This window comes from Trichoplax adhaerens, genomic scaffold (genome assembly GCF_000150275.1).
Source record: "Trichoplax adhaerens TRIADscaffold_6 genomic scaffold, whole genome shotgun sequence".
Lineage (NCBI taxonomy): Eukaryota > Metazoa > Placozoa > Uniplacotomia > Trichoplacea > Trichoplacidae > Trichoplax > Trichoplax adhaerens.
Genome location: NW_002060948.1, coordinates 117,804 through 141,235, shown reverse-complemented (window position 1 = coordinate 141,235; position 23,432 = coordinate 117,804). Strand labels below are relative to the sequence as shown.

Sequence of the window (23,432 nt, the reverse complement as noted above, 5' to 3'; positions counted from 1 at the left end):
AGTTGAATTTATCTTAAATTAGCGATTTAGATCCTCCTCATCAACTAAACAATTGAAAATAAGAAAGGGCGGAGTAATACGTATTTTCAAATATTACAGCTAGTGTTTAATAATTATCAGAATCAGAACGATATTGACAAGCTGATGGACAGTGATGTCAAAATATCAATCATTTGTTCAAATAACCGTAAACTTATATGTTAATTAAAATGAAACATTCTATCCTTGCAATTGTCGTAGCAAGCAGTGTATTATATGGTACTGTATTGTTTTTACAGTAATACAATTTTAGGATTAATTTTTAATTTTTTTTCTCTTACGATGAACTAGCGCCTAGCAAGCCAACAAATATAGCACTTAAACTAATGAAAATAATACGAAGGCTACTTGGAATAACGCTGAAATTCTCATATTCAAATTTTAGTTTCAGCTTTTCCTTTCATGATTTTCTATAAGATTGCGAGGGCTTCTAACAAAAATAATATTGATGTTGTTTAAAGTATTTACCCCGCCTACAGTTATATCAATCTCGAGCCTGTTAATAATCTCATATTTTCAAAAATTAGTAATTTATGACTTTTCGAACTCATGATCGCATATGATGTAATCACGTGTTAAATGTAGAATAAGCAAAACACCTACCGTACTATAAGCACGAGATGTCTCAAGAGAATATAAACATTTTATAGCGTAATTAAGATTATTTCGTTCTATAGTTTCTCAATTTAATACATTCTCCGTAAAAAGTACCATTTTATTGAAGTCAAAAACGTAAATGTGATATATATCCTTATCATACTCTGCTCGATATTATGCAATCCAATCAATTCAAATTAATGATAAGAGTGCACCTTGTATGCTTTATTTGGTATGGTATAGCATGTAGATTCGGAAATATACTATAATCTACTTGATATCGATCAATTTTATCAACAAATATTAAGCAGCAGTGTATTGGTAATTATTTAACGACAGTTATTCATTTAAAATTGGTCATATTTGAACAAAGCCTACTAAATCTATGCAGCTGGTTAATTTCAAGTACTTGATTAACCTGTTAAGCTGCACACTCATGAACACATTATCCTAGAGTATCAGTAGCGGGCCTTGTTAAAATCATGTTCGATACTAGATGCGTAATCATGTCCTTATCTTTAACTAATCCTAGCTGTTTTAATTAGGATTTCGTGTAAGCTGTGTGTTGCGTTTAAATTTTAAATCTTTTCTTTATATAGCATTAATTTGTAGTAATAAATATAGTGATAATAGGACAATTTAAGTTCTTGCGAATATGAGTATTTGTTAAAAGGTCCAATTTAATATCCAACACATTGTGTCTTGTCCGTAAGACTTGCTACTGATTCATGCAATATCTAGCTATATATCACATACATCCAATGCGGTAGGCTTCTAGAAATATGCGTAAATAAATTCTATATTATTATCTGATTCTATAATGGTACGTTATAACGAATTAACGGATACATCTCACAAAAACAATATAGTAGGCTTCTACAAATATAAATACATGAATCATGTAATTTTTAATACAGCATGCTACAACGAATTGAAGCACGTATCATATAGATACAACGTGGTAAGCTGCTACAAAATACGGGCGCATAGATTATCTATCTTAACTATGACAACCTCCTTAATTAAAATATGATATTGCATGCGCTACTAAAAAATACGTGTAATACAATTGTTCTGTAAAACTAGTTATCAACAGGAATTGGTCAGTTCTTAATATGCACAAACTACTGTAATTATTTTTGATCATTTCTTCTTCATAAAGTATGACAAAAAGCTTTTAACACAACAAATTTTTAATGAATACAGTAATTACGACTATGAGAAACCTTTACAATTAAATTAAGCAACCATATACCCGTATCTCTATCTTTTAATCCTTAATTATTAGTATTTGTCTAATAAATTCATCAACATTATAGCTTTTGCTCCAAATTATAACTAGCAAGAAGCATTGACAAGTATTTATAATATGCTGGCATGAAATTGAAATGAACTACTGGTGAAAATTTGTATTATTATCTAATCCATCTTAATATTTTGCTTAAACCATGTCGAAAACGTTTTTCCATATTTATTTAAGTACTTGATATTGGCATTGATTGCAGCTATAGTTTGAGCTTCAGATGCTGCTGCATTTGGCCCTGACTCTGGATGATCCTTAAAAAATTGTTTTACCTGCGACAAATTACGATAACATTTTTAATGGTCTAACAAAATAAATAAATAAAGTACGATAAATAGTCACTAGATCTACATTGAGTATCAGGCGAATGTTCAAAAGTGAAATAGAGAAGTAATATCGCCCTTGTTATATCAAATCTGTTATAGCAGACTATAGGACATCAGTAGCATCATAGATACCAATTATAGAGATGTGACTAGCTTAGCAGAGTTAAAAGTTGATCAATTAGCTGTGGTAACAGCAATTTGTAGTGACTATAAAGCGGCTTTGGGTTATACAGTAATACTCGTATAGGTAAATTATTATGCAAATATAACATTACCTGGTTTAACCGAAATTGACTATTTAAGCGTCTGCTAGCAATATTGACAATTGGCCTCGTAGATTTGAATCTGTAGAGGGACGGATTGATATTGTTTTAGCGTCTTGGAATTATTTTGGAAGATTACTCTTATCAATTTACAAGATTAGTTGATTTTTAATCCCGTATATTTATAATATAACAACCTATTCATAAAATAGCCTGTATTTTGGCGAACATATTCCCATACTAAATCTCTACCAACAGGATTAAAAGTGAGAAAAACGAAGACGGTCATAGAATTACTTGGATCTATTTTTGTTGGATCGGTTGCAAATTGTAGATAGCTAAAATAATATGAAAGCATTAATTTGTAATAAAAATAGTGCTGAGCTAGTTCAATTTCATCGGAGAATATTTTTCTAAAGCAGAAAAGCGGAAATTAAATAATACGGGAATGGTATAATCAATATACCGATTGATAATATATGGATCGCGAGGAAAAGACATGGCATAAAATGCGCTAGATCTTTCCGTTGGAATTAAAGTTGTTCTGTAAATATTATATACGAAATCCCACTCTTGCACACTTCCATATTCTATTCCAGTCCTGAATGCAACCTCTCTTAGACTACCTGGTATTCTAAATCAACGAAGAAATTTAGTTTCAGGTAATACTATCAACCAGATAATGAGTGAACACCACATGAAAAGTTAATTACTTATTTCTGATGGGATCTTGCATATATGCGTAGAACATACGGCTTGTATTAACTATGCATGCTGTATTGCCGAGGGTACATGCCGACTTGAGTACCTCAGACCGAGCTTCTCTATATCATTAGAGCAAAATTATGATAGCTTAATTGATTCCATTATAATTATTATAGCACTGAACAATAGTTTGTTATAAATAGTAAAAGATGCATATGAAATTTTACTGTATGTCTTTTATCTGATTATAACTTCATATATAATGTATTCTAAGTTGAATGCTTCAGATTAAACTTACTCTATGGAATTAAAACAAAGCTATGGGTCTCAGTAGTTTTTTTATATTAATTAATTATTATTAGGAACGTACTGCAATATTTCTATGCTATAATTATCGCATAATTACAACAATTTATCTACGTTTACTCCGGTACATAATGAATAGTTTCTTTATCAAATAATAAAAATTTTGGCACTACAATTACGGTGCTTGGATCGTGCTTCCCATACCAACACAGCATTGTATTAAGTGTCCTATTACCATCATTGTAAAATTATTACTAGCAATATGCTATAATATTCCAATGATTACTGTAAATATGTGGCAAGAACCAAGATATCGAAATGGTCTAGATATTGTTAGATATACATTTAAAAAAAATCGCAGTAGGTAAGGCAACCTTCTTGCAATCATTCTAGTTCGAAACATATATTAGTCCTAGCGTATGCTATAGCATCACTAACAGTGATGCCTTTAATATGTCGCAACGAATAAATATTTTCATTTAATATTTAATTGATCATTATAAATATATATTCCTCTGGTAAACTTCAGTTTAATTATGCACTATGATCTCAATCAAGTTGAAGCTAATAACTTACTTTTCGATATCAGTGCCAATGTCTATCACTCCTAATGTATCAACAGCTGGTTTTAAAATTTGGAGGTGATATTGCTAATAAATTAGCGAAGATAATCGTAAACTTCAGATTACTTTATAGGCCATATTAGTTATCAGCTTGGTAGTTAGTCAAGGTAATACTTTATACCAGATAACCTTTCATGAGCAATATTTTTTCGATTGTTCTATGCTCAGGAAAAGGATAAATCATCAGGTAAACTTACAATATAGTCTTGATAATAGCTACTACCAGCGAGGCGCCCACCTATAGTATCTAGATGCTTGTTAGCCGTATGCCAAGGTAAGAAATCTATTTCTTTGCTTAAGTACTTGGTCAAATTAAGAGGAGCCATATAATCAACCATATCATTTCTAAAGTGATAAATTGAAGCATTACGTGTACATCATCAAACGAACTATTAACAATTAACTTGCGAGTAACAGTAAAGTAATAAAAAATAATATATTTTAAATAGCTGTAAGTCTAGAATATACGTGAGTACGATTCTACTACTGATGCTATTCTGCATTTTGCGAAAATTTTGCCGTATAAAAGTTTAATTATCTTACGCCGCAAACTGGAAAGCATCATCCAATAAGCTAGCAATATCTAAATTGGATAATACCTAAAAATAAATATTTGTAGTCGCAAATAATAATTAACTGTAGAATTTTAATTTTTTTGCAAATATTCTACACAATTACGTCTAATTGTAATGGCTTGCACATGACTAAAATATATTAGCTAGAATTGAGTAATTACTTATAACGAAACTTAGTATTGTGATTGTAGACTATTAGCTATGTTTAGTAAGATGTACGGAAGCGCAACTTTCTATATTTATCTTAAGACGTATTTAGTAGTTCACTACTATGGACTGTAATGGTAGATTCTATGCTACAGTACAGATGACTATATATGGTAAGGTGTCATTAAGTTACTATTAAGGCTTGAAGTAAAAATAGAACTGTAATTCTTATATTAGGATATGCTTAGTTTCCCGTACTTTGCCTACTAAGAATAATATCTACGGAAATACTGTAGTTGTTTTTATATCCGATTAATGATGGTCCGCAGTAAAATATTGTTACTAATAATAATTTGACTAAGTGTAAATTATAGTAGAATGCTGCTATGCTGATTGTAGCTGCGAAGGCTACGGAGAGTATAAAAGTAGGAGACATTAGATTATCTTATTGTTCTTTCTAGAAGTCTTTCAGTAGTCGTATTCGGCTAGAATAGAGCTGTGTGTAGCTAGTCTTTGTATTAGATCTAATAAAGTTCTAATTTTCTACAATTTGGAATATTCGTGATCGAGTATTATCACATTACTTTATTAAATATCGTATCGTAAAGGCGATTCTCATCCATATATAAATTTATCTTAGAAACCCTTACGGAATGATCTATTTGTAAAGCAGTCGCTAGCGCATCCCAGTTGGATAAATCATAGTTTACACGATAAAAACCAATCTGATCAATATTAGCTTTAATCCAGGTATTATTCGGCCAAGATATTTGGAGATTGCCTAACAGAGTTGGACAGTATAACTATAACTGATGTATTTATTTTATTAGAAAAATTTATAAAATTCCTTAACCATATACCAGTAGACAAACGATTAACTAACAGTTGTACAGCTTAATTTTGATATTATTGTAATACTAACTGGTATTTTTGTAAAAATTCGCTTTCATTGTAGTTGTAGGGTTATTACTTGTTACATAAGTGATGGGAATATTCCATTTATAGCTAAAGAAAATATATTTACGTCAATAACATTAATTACCCATAAGATACCGTAGAACAACTAGATCACCCATGACAAATATAAAAACTTTAATTTACTCACCCACATGTTGATTTGTACGGAGATGTAGGATTATCAACTGAAGGGTTAGCATTCGTGTTGGACAAGTACCGAGCCTGATTGACTATTCCGCCATTAGTATTGCTTGAATCGCGTGTTACTGTGACCAATGGATAACCCATTTGATAGACCCAACAGTCGAAATAATTACTGACATTAAACTTGTTGATAGTCTAGCAACGGTTAATGATATTCAAATTGAATTTGTTATTCTTTCGTGTTACATAGTGAACGATTATAACTAGAAAGCGAAGAACTTCGTTACTTGTTAATATTTAGATTTGAAAAATCATCTAACCGTAGTCATAACAGCAAAAAGTTGCTCTGTAATAGCTGTTTTATAGCTGAACTTGGTTAAGTAATGCTAGATCAGATCAGAAATAAACAGAATGAGCATACAATTTCCGATAAGATTAATAATGAAATATCGAGATTTAATAACAGCTAATAATAAACGAATTTACATGAAATTATCTAGAAGATAGCAAAAGCTGCCATATTACAAACCTTTAAACTGGCTACGAAATCGTCGTTTCCCACATAATTATGTATCATACGAAAAATTGAACCACCCTTGCCAAAACAAAATGGAAAAGAATTACCATATTTTAGTCTGAAATTTTAATTTTATTCCTAAACACAAGGCGTTTTGCATTGGTAAGTAAATTTAATTATGAATAAAGATCTATTGTAAGAGTTTGGTGCAAGAAATTAGTTTTTTCTTTACTTTTTAACCATTGGCAAGGTAATTTAGTAAGACATTACCATTGAAAATATTCTAAATGAACTGTATGATAGCACAAGCCAACTTAATATTATCGGCAAAGTCTACGGAGAGATTGTACATTATATTCTCTTGTAAATACCTTTGAGTATGTTATTACATCAAAGAAAGGGCCATATTGAGCAGGAGGCACAAGGGGATGAGAAGCAGAAGAGTCAATAACAAGACCATTTCGTAGTTCATCAACAGTAAAGAATTCCATCTACACATAGATTATTAATCGTCAACACCAGAAAATTAAGATTTTATTTTATAAAATAACATTTTGTAGCAAAGATAGTTAAAATTATCCTTGGATATCTCAGAATAGACTAATCAATGATAACAAAAAATTCATTCTAACCAATTTCATAGATGGTAAGTAAGTATTAGCAGCGTAAGAGGACAAGAATGTAGCCATTCCTTCCTTGGTCCATAAATGATTCCAAAATGTCATTGTCACCAAATTACCAAACCACTAGATTTAAAAAAGCGTAAAACGAAAGAAAGATAAGCAACACTGAACGATTCTATCATGCATTTACATTACTAATAATTTTAAATTATTAAATTATTAGATGTGTATAACATAAACGTATTGTTATTACAAATATATACATCTAAAGATTACTAATATTGCGAAATAGATTTAATTAGAATAGTGTAATATTCAATTACCATATGAGCTATTTCGTTAGTAATGGTCGTTGCAATCGCTCTTTTGAAAGTTAACGTCGTCAAATAGTAATTATAAATTATAAATTGCTCCCGATAAAGACATAACCCCCAATTTTCCATACCAGTAAACGAAAATGCAGGAATAGCGACATGGTCTGTATTCGTTAAAAACATCCATTATCCCTATGCTTAACATATGTATAACTATCTCGAACACATGCTTGTTGATATTAATTCAATTCAACATTAGTATTAATATTTTAATCACTATCAGGATTTCTAAAAAGTCAATAATGGCTTGGATGCTAAATTATCTAGCAATTGCAAGATGATCTCTTTATAAAACTATTAAGTTAGGATAATCCAGCACCTTGTTTAGGCAAAGGGTATGGAATAGCTAGTAAATTTTCAAAGAATTCCGTCATATTTGTGGCAACTCCTAAGGCGAAGTAAGTATCGTTTTTGACCGATTCGCGAGCATATACCCTAATCTTTTAATGTTAAGAAAAGATGGCTATTAATTAAGGTGATAAATATACTCATTTTCGAAAAAGAACATCAAATTAGCTTGAAATTATACATTTATTCTTAATCTAATAGAAATGCAATCGTAATGAAGTTTTCTTACTCGAGTATTACGTGCAGTTCTGCCTTCTACAAAGTCAAAATTGTCAACGGTAAATGCCAGCAAATATGTCGACATAACCAGTGTTGCTGAAATTAAATAGTTAATGTATTAATTTAAGATAATGAAATCATTATTTTACGTGAATATTTCAGACGAGTAAATATGGTAAATGCCAGCAAATGTGTTGGTATGACCAAAGTTGCTTGAATGAAATCAATGGATCAGTTAAAATATTGCGAACTACATTAGGAAATATTCCTCTTGTATATCATTCTCCTAATTAAAGTAGGTAAGGTAGTGAAGGCCACTAAGATAAGATGATTTTTTCGTAAAATCAAAATAAATTGCAGCAAAAAATGATTCATGATTGTAATCTTCGTTAGAGTAAATATAGTAATTATTCGCAATGATATTAGCATATCAAAAGCTCTAAGAAGAATTCACTTATTTACCAATAGCAGAATAAATTACGGCAGAAAGATCATTTTAAATGGTTATTCCAGTTAAAAGTAGATCTAGTAACTGTAGCTAAAATATAAAAAGTATAGATTTGAAAGAGTTAATGTATTATATCACTTCTAAATAGCTTAAATGTGGTCAATAATATCTCATGCTGCTGTCGTTCTAGACTAATTCAAGTAACTATTTATAAGTAGCACATACTGCCAAACTGGTAGCGATTCTTATTGTTAGCCATAGCTTCCTTCTTCAGTAGAGGCATATTCCATCGTGTTGTATAATTATTGGGTATAATGATAGTTGCAGTAAATCTTGCTTTTAATGCTGGTTCATCAAAGCATGGCAAAACTTGCCTTGCATAGGAGGCCTCAAGTTGGCTAGCTATACCCCAGCTATCATGTGCGGTCACATATCATTCAAGACGCCCATAATATTTCAAATTAAAAATCAAGATAGAAATGGAATATATTGATTATAGCAGAATAAAATATCTGCTACAATTAGAATATCGATTGGATTAGAATTGGTAGTCAATCTATCGTATTAGGAATTGAAATTATTAGGATTCCAATCACTTACATGACTTCATGATCGAAAGCTCTTGTATACTGATATTTGTAAAGTCCAAAAAGACCGGAAGATATAGCTGCAACATAATTAAACTTGATATAATATACTCCAATAGCTAAATTCTCTCGTAATACCACGTAGTAATAACTATTCTTGGCATAAGTGCCATGATCAGCGACTACAAAATTTGTAGAATTTGTGTTGAAATTAGCATGGTTAGCCACTTGTGGCGCTGCCAACATGGTTAGCCCATCAGCATGGACAAGAATGATATTCGTCGTAGACGTAACATTAATTTCAATGACATTAATACCATTAATCTTGAATTGATTCATATCGAGATCAAGTTGGAATGTATAATTCAACGGTCGAACGGTATTTGGTAAGCGTGGATTACTTAACTGACTATATTTAGGTCCTGTTAGTGTTGTAGGTATCATGGTAGGAGTTGTATGCCTAACGGTAGAGGATATAGGTGTTGATTTGACTATAATTCGATGACTTATTAATCCTGTAATCAGGCCAACTGTAACGATAAGGATGACACAAACTGCAATAAAAGTAACCAAATTAACAAGACTGCAATATATGCCATTTTGTTTCTCAGCATGATCATTTTCATGATATGAAGGATGATTCTTTTCAGACATGATCAACTTCAACTACTTTCACGCACACCCCCCATCAGCAAGGAAGAATGACAATAATTTACGATATTAAGTTAACCAATTTATATATACCGAATTGATTCTATAACTAAGCCAGGCCAACAATGGCTTATGTCAACATGATCATGGAAATTATTAAACCGTTTGGTTAAAAATTGACATTATTCCAGGTTGCATAGTAGCAATTTTAATTTTTATTTGTCGTAAATTCAGCAGTGATCAAAGTAAACGCGATGAACAATACTTATTTTTAATATAAGTGTAGAGTTTTTCGTTATATAGTTTACGCAATCAAATAATCAATTATACTCTTAATAAGCATAATTAATGAACTGTTTGATCAGGTGTCTAGTCAATTCATATGTTACAAATTCAATCGGTCCGCCTTTAGAGCTACTATACTCGTATGAACACCTATTATGACTAGAACGCCTTAGGGCAAGTCCTACCGTTCATTCTTGCCACATATAAATCAAGATATCGGTCGATCAACGTTATAAATTTACTCTTCTAATTTATCATTGTCAGAATTGCCAATTTCTACTTTAATTATCACTTAAATTTATTCTCCTAACTTATAGTACATTGATTTTCAACGTAAATGGTGGATGTTGACTGATAAGTGTCCACTTATAAATCTATCTATTCTAGGATGTTGCTATTCTTTCAATTCACAACCAATACTGTTCACTTTAGCATGAATTGGAGCATAAGCTTTTAATAATTAATTTATCGAGAACTCCTGTATTAGTTGAGCCAATTATGAAGGACTTTTCAATTGCTCTTGAATTATATTTTAATCTGGCTAATTTTTAATTGCACAATTTATAACAAATCATTTCCATATTTTTCTGCGTTTGTAGACTATTAAATTTCAGTATCGGTAGATAAAATTGTCTATTAAGCTATTTATATCATGTAAAAACTTTCAATTAACGCTATGATTCTTATTTAATTAATCGCATGGGCAATTAACTTTTAGTTGATTTTTAAATGACAATAGGAAACTTACTGTAAAACGATATGTTTAATTCATTGTAAAGAAATCTTTTAGGTGTTAATAGTTTTTAACGATTGCTTTTGTGCCAATTTCATTTCAAAGTAATTGATACCGGTACCTGAATTATTTGAAGTTTGTGCACGAAAGAACTGATACAGCTAGTTATTTCCAATATTCTTAATTGCTATACTAGTAGATTATATATAATTTAGTAACAGTCATTTTATTATAGCTTTGTCTAACTGAAATGCACTACTCGACCGCTATTCTTCATTTATTTAAGTACATTTTTCCATTTGGGTAACGACACGTTCCGTCCTATTTAAACAGCTTCTCCATCAACTCTATACAGTTTTCATGCCGTCGTTACTGTTTTAAATAAAGTTCTATCTAATTAACATTTAACAAGCCCAGTTGAGAAAACACCTATTAGATAGAGCCCTTCTATAGGCTACTATAGGAGCAAGCAGCAGTAACATTGATAATTTAAGCATCAATGTGATATGTAAATACTCAATTTGCTATAGCTAATCAAGAGATCTCTCTAGTTTCTTACACTGAATGATCCTATTCTTTCCTTTCTTAAATCGAATTAAAAGTTTATTACTGTTGCTTAATTTATACTTAAAAAGCAGACACTAATCTACTATTCCAAATTTCCATTAGCTACGTAACAGAAAAGTAGTATTTCATTTATAGCATTACTTCCGTTCTAGCCTATGCTTTACAGATTATAATTAAGGTTCGCTAATATTTTATTAATTGCGAGTACATTTATTATTCTTCACTTTCGACATCACTAAAACTGATCTTACTTACGGCTAAATTGAATCTTTCACTTCTTACTTTATCACATGTCAAGCGAGGCTATAATATTACATAATTGTTGCTCTATTTAGTTTAATACCTTAAAAGAATAGAATACCGGTTATTTTTTCTCGATTCTCGAATCATTTTAAAGATTTCTATTATCGTTAGATCGATAGGTTGATGACTATTTGCGAATAATAAACAATTCATTTACTCGCTGAATGCGAAAGATTTTAAATTTCTATGCTAAGGCTTGCAGTCATGGCTTATGATGCATCATCAATATTTTACTACTATTATAACTTCAATATCGCCATACTATTTGCATTTGATAGCATCGGTTTTAAGATAATTAAGCTCAGTAGTTCATGTCTGACCGCTGTATTTTAAAGTTAACTCGTCGGCTAATTGATCGTATACTAATAAGCAATATTATAATAAGCAATCAATAAGTCCATCCTGGACATCCCTATAGCACTCCTAAAATTAGTTAGCAGCACCTCATTAAATTTAGTGAATCATCATTTTTTAGGATGGTATATTTCAATATAGTCAATTTTATAATCATTGAATAACTTCATGCTTTGATTCCATCTTATTGCTTATTAGATTGAATTTCTTTACAAAACTATAAATCATACGATCACTGTTAATCTTCAACTACAGCATCAGATATCCGATAGTGAAATAAAATCATCTGTTCATGTTAAAGGTAATTGATCTTAGTGATATAGTAGTGCTATTTTGAGGAAATGAGGGAGAAAAAGTAGCTAATACAGTAAGATAGTTAGTAATCTGATAGTGAGATAATTATCTACTCATGTTTAAAGCAATTAGCTTTGGCGCTATGTCTTGTGATATATTAGTGTTATTTTGAAGAAATAAAGAAGAATAAGAAACCAACACCCTGTATTTTTAGCTCTAAAAGATCATTTTATTCCTACAATCGATGGGGTAAAAATACAACAATTACCGACAACAACGATGAAATTGTGGTACAACCGAGTTTTCATCATTGCAAATAACCGAATCTAGCGAAAGAGGTACTACGGTTAACTAACATCTTATGGTCTAGGTTTGGAAATCATACCAAATAAAAAATGAGCTGAACTATTCTTAAACAATCCATTTGCTATTTTATCATGATCAATACTTGAATATTGCCGTGATTAAAAGTTAAACTAAAATAACATTACACCATGAAGTCTTAGTACCGATTTCAGCATATCATTGCTAGAATTGATTATTGTAGCTCGCCTTGACTATAGAGAAGACTGCAAATTGCATATTGGCAAAATATAATAGTTATGCGGTGCATAAGCTTAGATCAATACTGATGAAGTCGCCCAATAAGCTAACATAAAATATTTAAAATTATCAATATATTACCAAACACTCTATTTTCTACAGCATTTTTAAATGATGGCCCGCTTGATACTAAGTAAAACTTTTAATTTAATCTACCATTTATATTATTAGTGTTACTAGTGAAAATGATCGATTATTCACTGTTTCCTTTTTATTAATCACATTGCCATCTTAATTTTGTGAAAACCAAGTACTCATTTTTGACTCGAAATCAGTCAAGTATCGCATATTGTTTTGGATACGAGCAATGATGCCATTTTCTGTAGCTTTAGCGGCTAATGTTGTTTCCGGATAGGCAGCAATATATTTCCTGACCTAGAGATATTATAGGAAATGATTTGGAAACATAGAATTAGAGAAGGTTGCACCGATCGCTGAATGGCCTATATTATTCTTGTAGCATGACTGAATTAAAGAATTTTCGTCATAGATCGGCTTTATGTCAAATTAACATTGATTAGATCAATGATTCATATCAGAAAACTTACCTCGTCTAGCCTGAATTGATCATTAAAGTATTGGGTGACAATACTTAATAAAGTTCTTGTTGATCCATACCTGAATGGAGTCAAAAGAGAGCGTAAGTTATTAATGCCTTGATAACAAATTAGGATATATGATCGCATTGAATATAAACTTTAGTAACTTATTACCTTTGCTTGATGAAAGCTTGATTTTCACGGAAATAATCCCAAGCAAGATAGCGTCCAACAGGATTACGACTGACAAAGGTAAAGACAGTGAAAGTAGATGAGGCAGAAATCTTGGTTGGATCCATGGAATAATTCAAGAATCTGTAAAGAAATTAGTAAAAGGATTATTCTGCTATTCCTAGCCAAAGTGTTTTTACTAACTCATTTTTTTAGGGTATTAATCTCTACGAAACTGTGATAATTCTCACGACTCTTCTAATAGCTATAATGTAGGTTTATATTTCAATATTTTTGACGCTCCAAAACAAAGCTCATTAAGTGAATCAATAGTATCTTCAATCATTTGATACAAATCAAAACCATGCTACAACTCCTTCTCTAGAATAATATTGTACGCGAATATCATACATTTAGATTACGAATTGATCTAATATTACATTTAACAGAATGGTCGTAATTTCACTATGATCCTGAACTATTAGTAAATCTAATGTTACTGAATTTCGAAATAGAATGCCATCTCGAAAATACCATCATAAATGGATACTATAAATATTAATTAATCTTCATGAAATTGTGATGTAATGCTTGCTGTTCTTCTAATAGCTATAGCATAGATTTATATTTCAATATTCTTGATACTCTAAAACAACGCTAATTAAGCACATCAAAATATCCTCGGTCATTGACACAGATCAGTGCCATACTGCAACGCCATCTCAAGAATAATATTGTATACGAACATCATACGTTTGGATTCGAATTGATCCACTATTGCATTTATCAGAATGATCACAAATTTACTATGATCCTTAACTATTAGTAAATTTAATGTTGCTTAATGTCAAAATAGAATACATTCTCATAAATGCCATCGTGAAAGGATATTGTAAATTGATTAAAATTAGAACGGTTTAGATAGCAGGATTTGATTATTGACCTTCTCAAAATCCATGGTTGACGAGCATAGGATAAGGCATTTAAGATTCGTCCTCTATCAGTAATATCCAATGATTGTCTCATCTCATTATAGAGAGCATCCCATTCTGCAACACCACCATAGGCAATACCATATCTAAAGACGATGGTTCTGTATGTGGCTGGAACACTATACGATTAGAAGTAAACTGATTTAAAAATCACAGATCTCATCTTATAGGTGTATCTCTAATACATCTTACAAAGTAATCAAAGTATCAAATACTATTGATCTTCGGGTAAATTAGTGCATATGGGTATATTGCATATGTAATTAAAAAGAAATGAAAAGAAATAGAACTAACTTGTTAGCCACTTTATTCATCATGTATTTTGCTAATATAGCGCTAGCATTATTAATGCATGGAACATAACCAGCACCACAGGCAGTGTTCAAAACTGTGTATCGAGCGCTCCTAAATGAAGTGATAATAAATATTAATTGGGTTAATGCAAAAGAAGCTTGTTGGCAACGATGATTATATTAGTAATTTGACAACACTTGTAAAAGTTAACTAGGAATATCTGCTACATATCTCCTCCTTATTTTCATACTTACTTTTCCATGAAGCCTCCGGTATCCAAAAATTGGAGTCTATCGGCTGGAGGACCAGAGATCTTTAAATTATATTTCTGTTATAAAAAGTATCACAATAGAATATAACCATTAATCTTTTAACATTAGTAGATCATTACAATATCATATACATGTCTGGCATCATACAAAGTTAATACTAATGTCTGATATCTACAATTGATTACTCCTAACATCCTTCGTGAGTTAATGTAGCAGCGCCATTCTAATTCAGATTTCAGCCCAGCTTACAAGTGATCAACAATATAAGTCAATTAAATCTACATGTAACTATAACCATGGCAAACTATGTTCTCATAATTATACTACGTCCTGTAACTGAATTCTATCGCAAGCTTAATAAGTAAAAGCAATAAGCAGACTCATAATTTAAATAAATATCCGATAGCTAAGCTTATAAATTTATTGCTAATATCAATCACTTTTTATTCTATAGGAAAATATACTAACAATAAAATACATCTAACATTTTACTGCTATCACAATATTCATTGGAAAACCTACCACAAAATGTTGGAAAGACTGTCTGTTGGAAAGTCGTAACCGAAAGTTGAAAAAGTTATTGGAAACAACGGTCCATGGCAGATGGTCGACCTCATTTGACATATACTTGGTAAGACTTAAAGGTACAGTAATATCGAGGCGCTTAGTCCTAATAGAATCGGGTTGGAAGATACATAATGTTAGTAATTATGATATTTAAAGCGTACTCTTTAAGATTATGAAAATCGTGCATTTTCAAGGCTGTTGATAAGTTATACGTACAAAGCAAAAGTGAAAGCATCATCTAACAGATTAGCTCTGTCTGTATTCAGCAACACCTATAATTATTTTAGAAAGAGATACGATTACAGGAGATTAATATGCTAGGATATAATATTTTTCGATTTCGGGGGCATAAACGAAGCTGTCATTATACGAATATAATATTGGCCATTAAAATTTTAGTTTATTAATTACTGCACTTACATTTAGATTACTTTGCAAAGCAGTAGCTAGACGATTCCAGTTATCGATTGGATACATAACACGATAGAATCCCATTTGGTTAGCATTCAATTTGATCCAGCTATTTGCAGGCCAAGGAACAACAGCTTGAGCTATATAATCAAATACCAATGTTAGAAATGTTGATCTATGAACAGTTTACTTCCTCAATAGAACTGTTCAGTATATAGGCTTTACCATCATTCATTCCAAAGACAACTCGTCTGACATTAGATGATGCTTGATCATAATAGTTTACTGGGATTGTCCATTTGTATCTGTCAAGGGAAATAATTATCAATAATATGAATTAATTTTTATCATAAATAGATTTCAGATGCTTCATATCAAAAATCAATTAATATATTAGTGTTATCTATTTCTTCCTAATTGGAAATTCCTTATGAAATTAGATTGAGATCGCACAAACTCAAGAAGATTATAATTGCTTTTTAAATAATTTACTATATCCCTAGGATTAACTCTATGAAAATGTCCTACAATTTACAGATATAGCAGATAATTATTACTTACTGGTATGGTGACACATATGGAGATCCAGTTCCTTCCTGACTTGGATTTGCGTCCTTGTTATTAAGATATCTGTTATGAATCGATGCAAATGATTTTAGAAGAGGAAAATTTTTTAAATTTGAACTAAGCTATTATAAAATACTTTCAGTAAAGGCAGATTACTATAACCATAACAGAATTATTTTAACGGACAAGATTGCTTCAGGAATGATATCATCATATTAGTAAATCATATTCTTATCAACATTATAGAATATAGATAGTTCAAGAACTACACGTTACCTTTGTTGAGTCATAACACCTTGATTGTTCTGTGTATCTCGAGTTACATTAACCACTGGGTAACCCATCTGGTAAACCCATGGGCCCAAAAATTCGCTGATATTAAATGGATTTTGAGCAACAGCCTAAATTAATATTGAGTGAAACAGATATTGCATTAATCATCGTAGATATTGTATTATAGATGAAAGTTTTTATATTGATTTCATTGCTAGTGTTTATGAGCCATAAGTGTAGCAGCAACTTATGACTATCATCTTTATCTTTCATTTATAGACGCAAAATTACAATTAAAGTTATGCTCACTTACTTTAGTCAATGAGGCAAACAGTTGTACGGTATCGGCATTACTGTACGAGTAATCGTTCAAATAGCCCTAGTGAATAGAATAAAAATTGTTATCTTCCGTGAAACTATGTTACTTCACAACTAGCTTGCACACGCAAACTAAGCAACTGATTTATAGATTACAGAATATCTTTCCCAGCTAATTAAGTGTTTTAGGAACATTGAGCTTGTCGTCGCTATACCGATTATTCATCAAAATTCCTAATGCAACGTGGGATCATCCACATTTTTTAACAATGTACCGACAATCAAAGGGACAAATATCATTGCAAATAGGGAAAGTTAAGTAATGATTCTAGATTTTCGAAATCACTGCATTAATCAGTATTATTAGCCAAACTCCTTATTGAAAGTTTCCGTTGACCTTTCTACAAGCTTTTAACTGATACAATCGTAGCCACAGAAATAAATATTTTCACAGACTATTAAATTATCGTTATAAGATGACACCAAATCAGTCATCATCATTGTTATTAATTCCTTAAAATTCTCCGCAATATATCACCCTATTTCGTATTAATGTAATCGTAATAACAGCTAATCGTCAGGTAGTCTTGAAATGAAAATGATTTGCTATACAACAATGAATGAAATACCTTACTAAGAGAAGAGTGCGGTATTATAAATAATTATAGCTAATATACGTAATCTAAATTTGCATACCCTTAATCCGGTGAAAAAGTTATCATGACCAAGATAATCGCGGAACATACGTAAAACAGAACCTCCCTATAATTGTAATAAATGGAAGAGATTTTTTAAGCTAACAGATCGAAATAAGACGAATAGTATGATATTCCTTATTGCGCCTTTATCAATGAAATTTTAAAATTTAGCTTATAACACTTTATTATCGCTAGTAATACCTTCTGATAAGTGATTCTATCAAAGAACGGACCATATGCGGAAGGTGGAACAATTGGATGAGAGGTTGGAGAGGAATCAGTTGACAAACCGCTCTGTACGCTATCCAGAACAAATTGCTGCATCTAATAATAACGATTACAGATAGCAATAAATTAATCGTGGCCATTGATACAATTCTAGCCAATAAATGTGTGCAAATCTTATAGACTTACTAAGAACAGGCCTGGTTCATAAGGAGCAGCACCAAAATTCTGGAAAAAGTTGGCAAAGGCTTCATTTAACCACAAATGATTCCACCATTGTAAAGTAGCCAAGTTACCAAACCACTAAATGAATGATAGATTATCAATGTAAGGATATAGCCAAATAAATAAATTCAAAGTACATTTTGACAGGTCAGTTTTGGATGGACTTACCATATGAGCCAATTCGTGAGAAATGACGGTAACAATCGATTCTAGACCGTTGGAGTTAATGTAGTAGGGATCGTAGCTTAATAATTCCTCACGGTATAAAATAAGACCCCAATTTTCCATAGCACCGGCAGCAAAAACAGGAACTGCGACATGATCTATAGGGTTTTATCAATAATATAATGGAATAAGATTCGTCAAATTTTTGGGCAATTTTACTGCAGCTGTCTACATTAGTCGTAATATAGTAATTAAATTAAATTAAATTCTTGATAGAATCAAGGCCATTACCTTGTTTGCCCATTTGGTAATTTAGGCCAAAAAGACTCTCAAAATATTCTGTAATGTTAATAGCAGCTCCAAGGGCATAATTGCTATATTGTTTTATACCAGGACGAGAAAATACGCGAACCTACAGAAAAAGAATAAACTGTTATGTTTGAATTGAAAATTATGAAAGGACATGACTATAATATATATAATATATCATAAAGAGGATTCTATCTCAAATTAAATATCTATTTACCATTGTATTACGATTAGTTGTACCATTGACGTTAACGAAATCATCAACAGTAAATGCCATTAAGTATGTGGACATGACTGGAGTTTTGGCTAAATAATAGATATACGCATACAGTTAACAAAGCAGACTAAATTACCGTAAAGTAGAACGAAGTAATTTAGTTAGCCCAAAATCAGAAAATCTTTCATTTCAGGACTATCAAATGATTACGACAATTGATCATAATATGACTGTTATAGAACACTTACTAGAAAATTCAAAGCGCTTCTTATCGCCCATCATAGTTACACCAGTTCTCATGGTATTCCATAAGGCACTGTAGTTGCTGGGTACCGTGATATTAGCCTGGAAGGTTGCTTTCATTGCGGGTTCATCAAAGCATGGAAGAACTCTTCTTGCGTAGAAATCTTCTAATTGACTTGCTGCAGCCCATCTATCATGCAAATTATCAAGATATTATTATTTTTACAATTTATCTATATTGTAAGCGGTATAACAACAGGCTCATACAAATCGATTATTAAATAAGAATTACAAGTGTTACGGAGACATATTGTCTTGAATTTGGTGATATGATACAAAAACTCTTTCACTTTGTACATGACTAAGAGAATAACTAAGGAAAGGAAAAATTATCGAATCATTACATCACTGACAGTTCTACCAAGTAAATGTTTCAGACAACTTTCTAAAATTGGCCATAACTATTATTTTGGCGTTCACTGATAGCGCCTTTAAGCATCTTTACAATTTCAAGGATTTCATTCACCGTTTCTTGAAGTTGGCAATAATTTTAGTAAACATTAAAGATTTATGCCCCCAAATTTATGGTGATTTTATTCCATATCTCTTTTTATTATGTAGAAACTGTTGTTAGATATTGTAGTCTGTCTATAATTATATTTAATAACATTTTCTTTTGATAGTTAATTGCAGTAATTAAAATTTTGATTTTTCTTGTGTATGTAGCTGAACTCAACTACGATATAACGGCTCTTTTAGTTTCAATATCGGTACTTTTTAGTATTTTGTGTACCAAAACATTGACGGATTAGAAACACTTTTTCCTAGGCACTGATAAACTGCGAGTAATTTCATCAATATCTATATTTTATACTAGGACAGCTCGAAAATCAATCTTCAAGAACTGCTAGCCACTATATATCGAATTTTATGTTTTTGATCATTTTCCTTATAAAAGTAAGGTTATTTTATTCTTGACAACATTAAAAAACTGTGACAATGTCACGTTTATCCATATCGATTGCATATCGTGCTGATATTAAATTTGCCCTTTAGCTATAATAAGTATTCAATGATGTGTGTATTGATCAAATCATCATGATACGTATAACCTGAAGGAACTATGTATGTTTATTTTAGGAAATCATCCACGCACTATCAGTAGCAACATTTGAACAGTGAGCGTAAATTTGTTTGCATAAAGGTAGACGTAGAAAAGTTAAATTATGGAATAATGACATTGCGATCCCACCCAAAAGCAAGTTGTTTAACTTATTACATGTGATGTCAAACCCGCTAAGGAAGGTAGTTAATACTACCAGTTTTACTATCATTTCAATACATATTAACATCAATACCGGCAAGTTAGGGTCGATAAATATCAGGAAAAGTATAGATAGTTATAGCTTTCTTTTTTCTTAAGATATTACACATCTCAATTTCAAATTGAGATATTTTTATTTTTTTCATTTACGGGAAATGATCGTCGTAGGTTCTTTGCTATTTTGCCCCTTTTATTTTTTCATCTCAATTATAAGGGTAATCATAGTGTTTCTATTAACGGAAATAAGACTAGGAAATAAGTATAGGTCACCGTTTAGTAAACTTAGTTTACAATAGAAGGCGTGGAAATTATAGCTCTTAACGTTGGTTGAAAATAAAACGTTTTGCACAAATAATGTGGTCATACGAACATTGAATCATCCGATATTAATGACAATGCGATAAACTGTAACGGTCAATACAATAATTTGATATAAGAAAAATATTAATATAATAAAGATATCACAGAGACTTCATGTACCAATCACTATTATCATGCTAATAAAGATAACGGTCAACAGTGATCGATCTAGTTATTATATCCCATTACTTCAAAAGCATTCCTTCGTCCAATTTAATTCGTAAAGTTTAATATTAACAATTAGCAAGATATTTGAGATCGTATGTAAATCCAATGGAAATTTTATATTACATAATAATTTCTGTAAGCAAGCATTCTATATACTTCCGTAACTTAATAATCTCTTTCCTATATTCCAGGGCAGTCGGATATGATATCTAAATACGTGGGTATACTGTAATGTAAAAGTATATGCACGTACTGAAGCGCATTTATCTGTCCATAGGCTATTTTTTCCCAAACTATTATATCGCGGTGTACAAAGAGGTTTTAAAGATAATAAGACAAGGAGTATCCTCGAGTCGCCCTGACGTCAGCGATGTTAGCTATTAATCGAAGTTATGGTAAATGTTACCGTAATATTTTGAAAACTTTTTTAAGGAATGCTAATTTTATCATGTGACTAATTATGTAGCACTAGTAGATAATGACGATGCTAAGCTAGTCACTATCATATCGGAATACTATTGCATTAATTTATAATTTATAATAGCCAATTTTTAGCTTAATACTACACTGTTTGCAAAAAATAGTTAACAGATACTTCAACTTAAAACTTTAAACTAGCATAGCCATTTCAATCGTGGTATGCTAAGATAAGAGAGGGGCATGAACATGCGTTATCGAGAATTTTTAGTCAAACTATTTTGATATCATAAATATCTGTTGAAGTGATTGGAACAGTGGGATATAAATATGATAAAAATTATGCAATCTTCTTCAGTTCTCGTATCATCCAAAATTACTTCAATACTTTCCAATTTGATTTTTCGATAGTATAATTTATCCGTAACAGTTGCTGTTTTAAAAGGTAATCTAAAATACTAACTTATTCCATTCACTGACCCTACTATAAGGGCATACTCGTACATGTATGCATTTATTCCTTGCTAACTTTTTTGCCTAGCCATAGCAGTTACGACGCTCCTTAATCTCTATTATTCTGTAAAAGACCTGTGATAACAATAGTTTTTTCATTCTATATTTGTAAAGTAGCTACCATGATTTGACATGCAGTATTCATCAATCACCTATCAAGAACTAGATTTGCCTATATTAAAATTCATAATTTGTGACCAGATTTTACATGCATCGATACGCGCCTTATCTAGCGTTGCTAAAAAATTTTCTATCAATAGCTAAAGATGATATTATTCAAGACTGTCATTTTCACTATAAATCAAATCAGTAGGGAGCTTAAATGATATTGTGTGCTGGTATGATCACTTTACCGTCACAAATTAGCATCAATAAAGTGTTTACAAGTTAATAGTAGGGGGGTCTGTAGAGTAATCTTCGTAGCAAGAATTGTTATATTCTCTCCTGTAGGATATTATGTTTCCTAGCTAGTTTAACTCCCTCTCCATTTGTTCTTATAATTGAGTAAATTATCTCTTAAAATATAGCTTATAGTAGTGGTTGATTTGAATCATTATCGTTTTAGTTTTTATACTTACACAGTTGCACGATCCGAAGCTCTAGTGTACTGATACTTGTAAAATCCACTACGATCGCTAGATAATTTTGCGTTATAGGTATACCGAACATAATATACGCCACCAGCCTGCAGGTTACTCTGAAGGACGGTGTAGTAATAGTTGTTTTTGGCGTAGCTGCCTTGATCAATAACATTCTGCAATCCAGTACTAAAGTAGCGATCGGTACTAACTTGTGGAGTCCCTGTCACAGTAATACCATCGATGTGGACGACAATTATGTTGGTTGGATTAACAACAGTAAAGTTGATAACATTGATGCCAGTATATGATAAAGTAGTCATATCGACGTCTAACTCAAAATAATATTCGGATGGTTTAATATCTGTGGGTAAACGAGCTTTAGCCAAAGCAGGATATTTTGGCGGTGCTGGGGTTGTCGGCTTAACAGTTGGGCCTTTGGTAGTGCTAGCTACGGTTGCTTTTGTCGTAGCGGCGGCTTTAGTGGTAGCCATCGTTGTTGCAACAGTGGTTCCACCTGTTGATGCTTGACTACCGCTTCCTGCATTGCCAGTTAATCCTGCAATCAAGCCAACTGCAACAGTAATTGCGATAACAACAACTACCGCAATAGCCAATTGAGTATAGCTGACGAAGAAGCCTTTCTGCTCTCCATTACCCTTGTATTGAACATCTGGAACTTGTTTTTCCGACAT

At 31.5% G+C, this 23,432-nt stretch overlaps 3 protein-coding genes across 3 annotated transcripts; all 3 read right to left on the bottom strand.

The window, feature by feature from the left end:
• Positions 1 to 2,055: 2,055 nt before the first annotated feature.
• TRIADDRAFT_57042 (uncharacterized protein) lies at positions 2,056 to 7,227 on the bottom strand (the record flags this gene model as incomplete). Its single annotated transcript, XM_002113126.1, has 14 exons — positions 2,056 to 2,211; positions 2,541 to 2,610; positions 2,726 to 2,866; positions 2,995 to 3,162; positions 4,116 to 4,189; positions 4,360 to 4,507; positions 4,706 to 4,761; positions 5,535 to 5,665; positions 5,807 to 5,889; positions 5,990 to 6,180; positions 6,306 to 6,371; positions 6,515 to 6,580; positions 6,874 to 6,993; positions 7,135 to 7,227. The coding sequence occupies 14 exons, from the start codon at positions 7,225 to 7,227 to the stop codon at positions 2,056 to 2,058; spliced, it is 1,563 nt and encodes a 520-aa protein (XP_002113162.1).
• A 574-nt stretch (positions 7,228 to 7,801) lies between these two features.
• Positions 7,802 to 9,755, bottom strand: TRIADDRAFT_57041 (uncharacterized protein; the record flags this gene model as incomplete). Its single annotated transcript, XM_002113125.1, has 4 exons — positions 7,802 to 7,939; positions 8,077 to 8,162; positions 8,740 to 8,927; positions 9,115 to 9,755. The coding sequence occupies 4 exons, from the start codon at positions 9,753 to 9,755 to the stop codon at positions 7,802 to 7,804; spliced, it is 1,053 nt and encodes a 350-aa protein (XP_002113161.1).
• Positions 9,756 to 13,122: 3,367 nt separating this feature from the next.
• TRIADDRAFT_63982 (uncharacterized protein) lies at positions 13,123 to 23,432 on the bottom strand (the record flags this gene model as incomplete). The annotated part of the gene is made up of 21 exons (XM_002113124.1): positions 13,123 to 13,266; positions 13,440 to 13,509; positions 13,605 to 13,745; positions 14,545 to 14,712; positions 14,888 to 14,998; positions 15,142 to 15,215; positions 15,682 to 15,829; positions 15,943 to 15,998; positions 16,147 to 16,277; positions 16,363 to 16,442; positions 16,699 to 16,767; positions 16,981 to 17,105; positions 17,291 to 17,356; positions 17,992 to 18,057; positions 18,195 to 18,317; positions 18,408 to 18,521; positions 18,612 to 18,766; positions 18,900 to 19,020; positions 19,135 to 19,223; positions 19,383 to 19,567; positions 22,738 to 23,432. The coding sequence occupies 21 exons, from the start codon at positions 23,430 to 23,432 to the stop codon at positions 13,123 to 13,125; spliced, it is 2,931 nt and encodes a 976-aa protein (XP_002113160.1).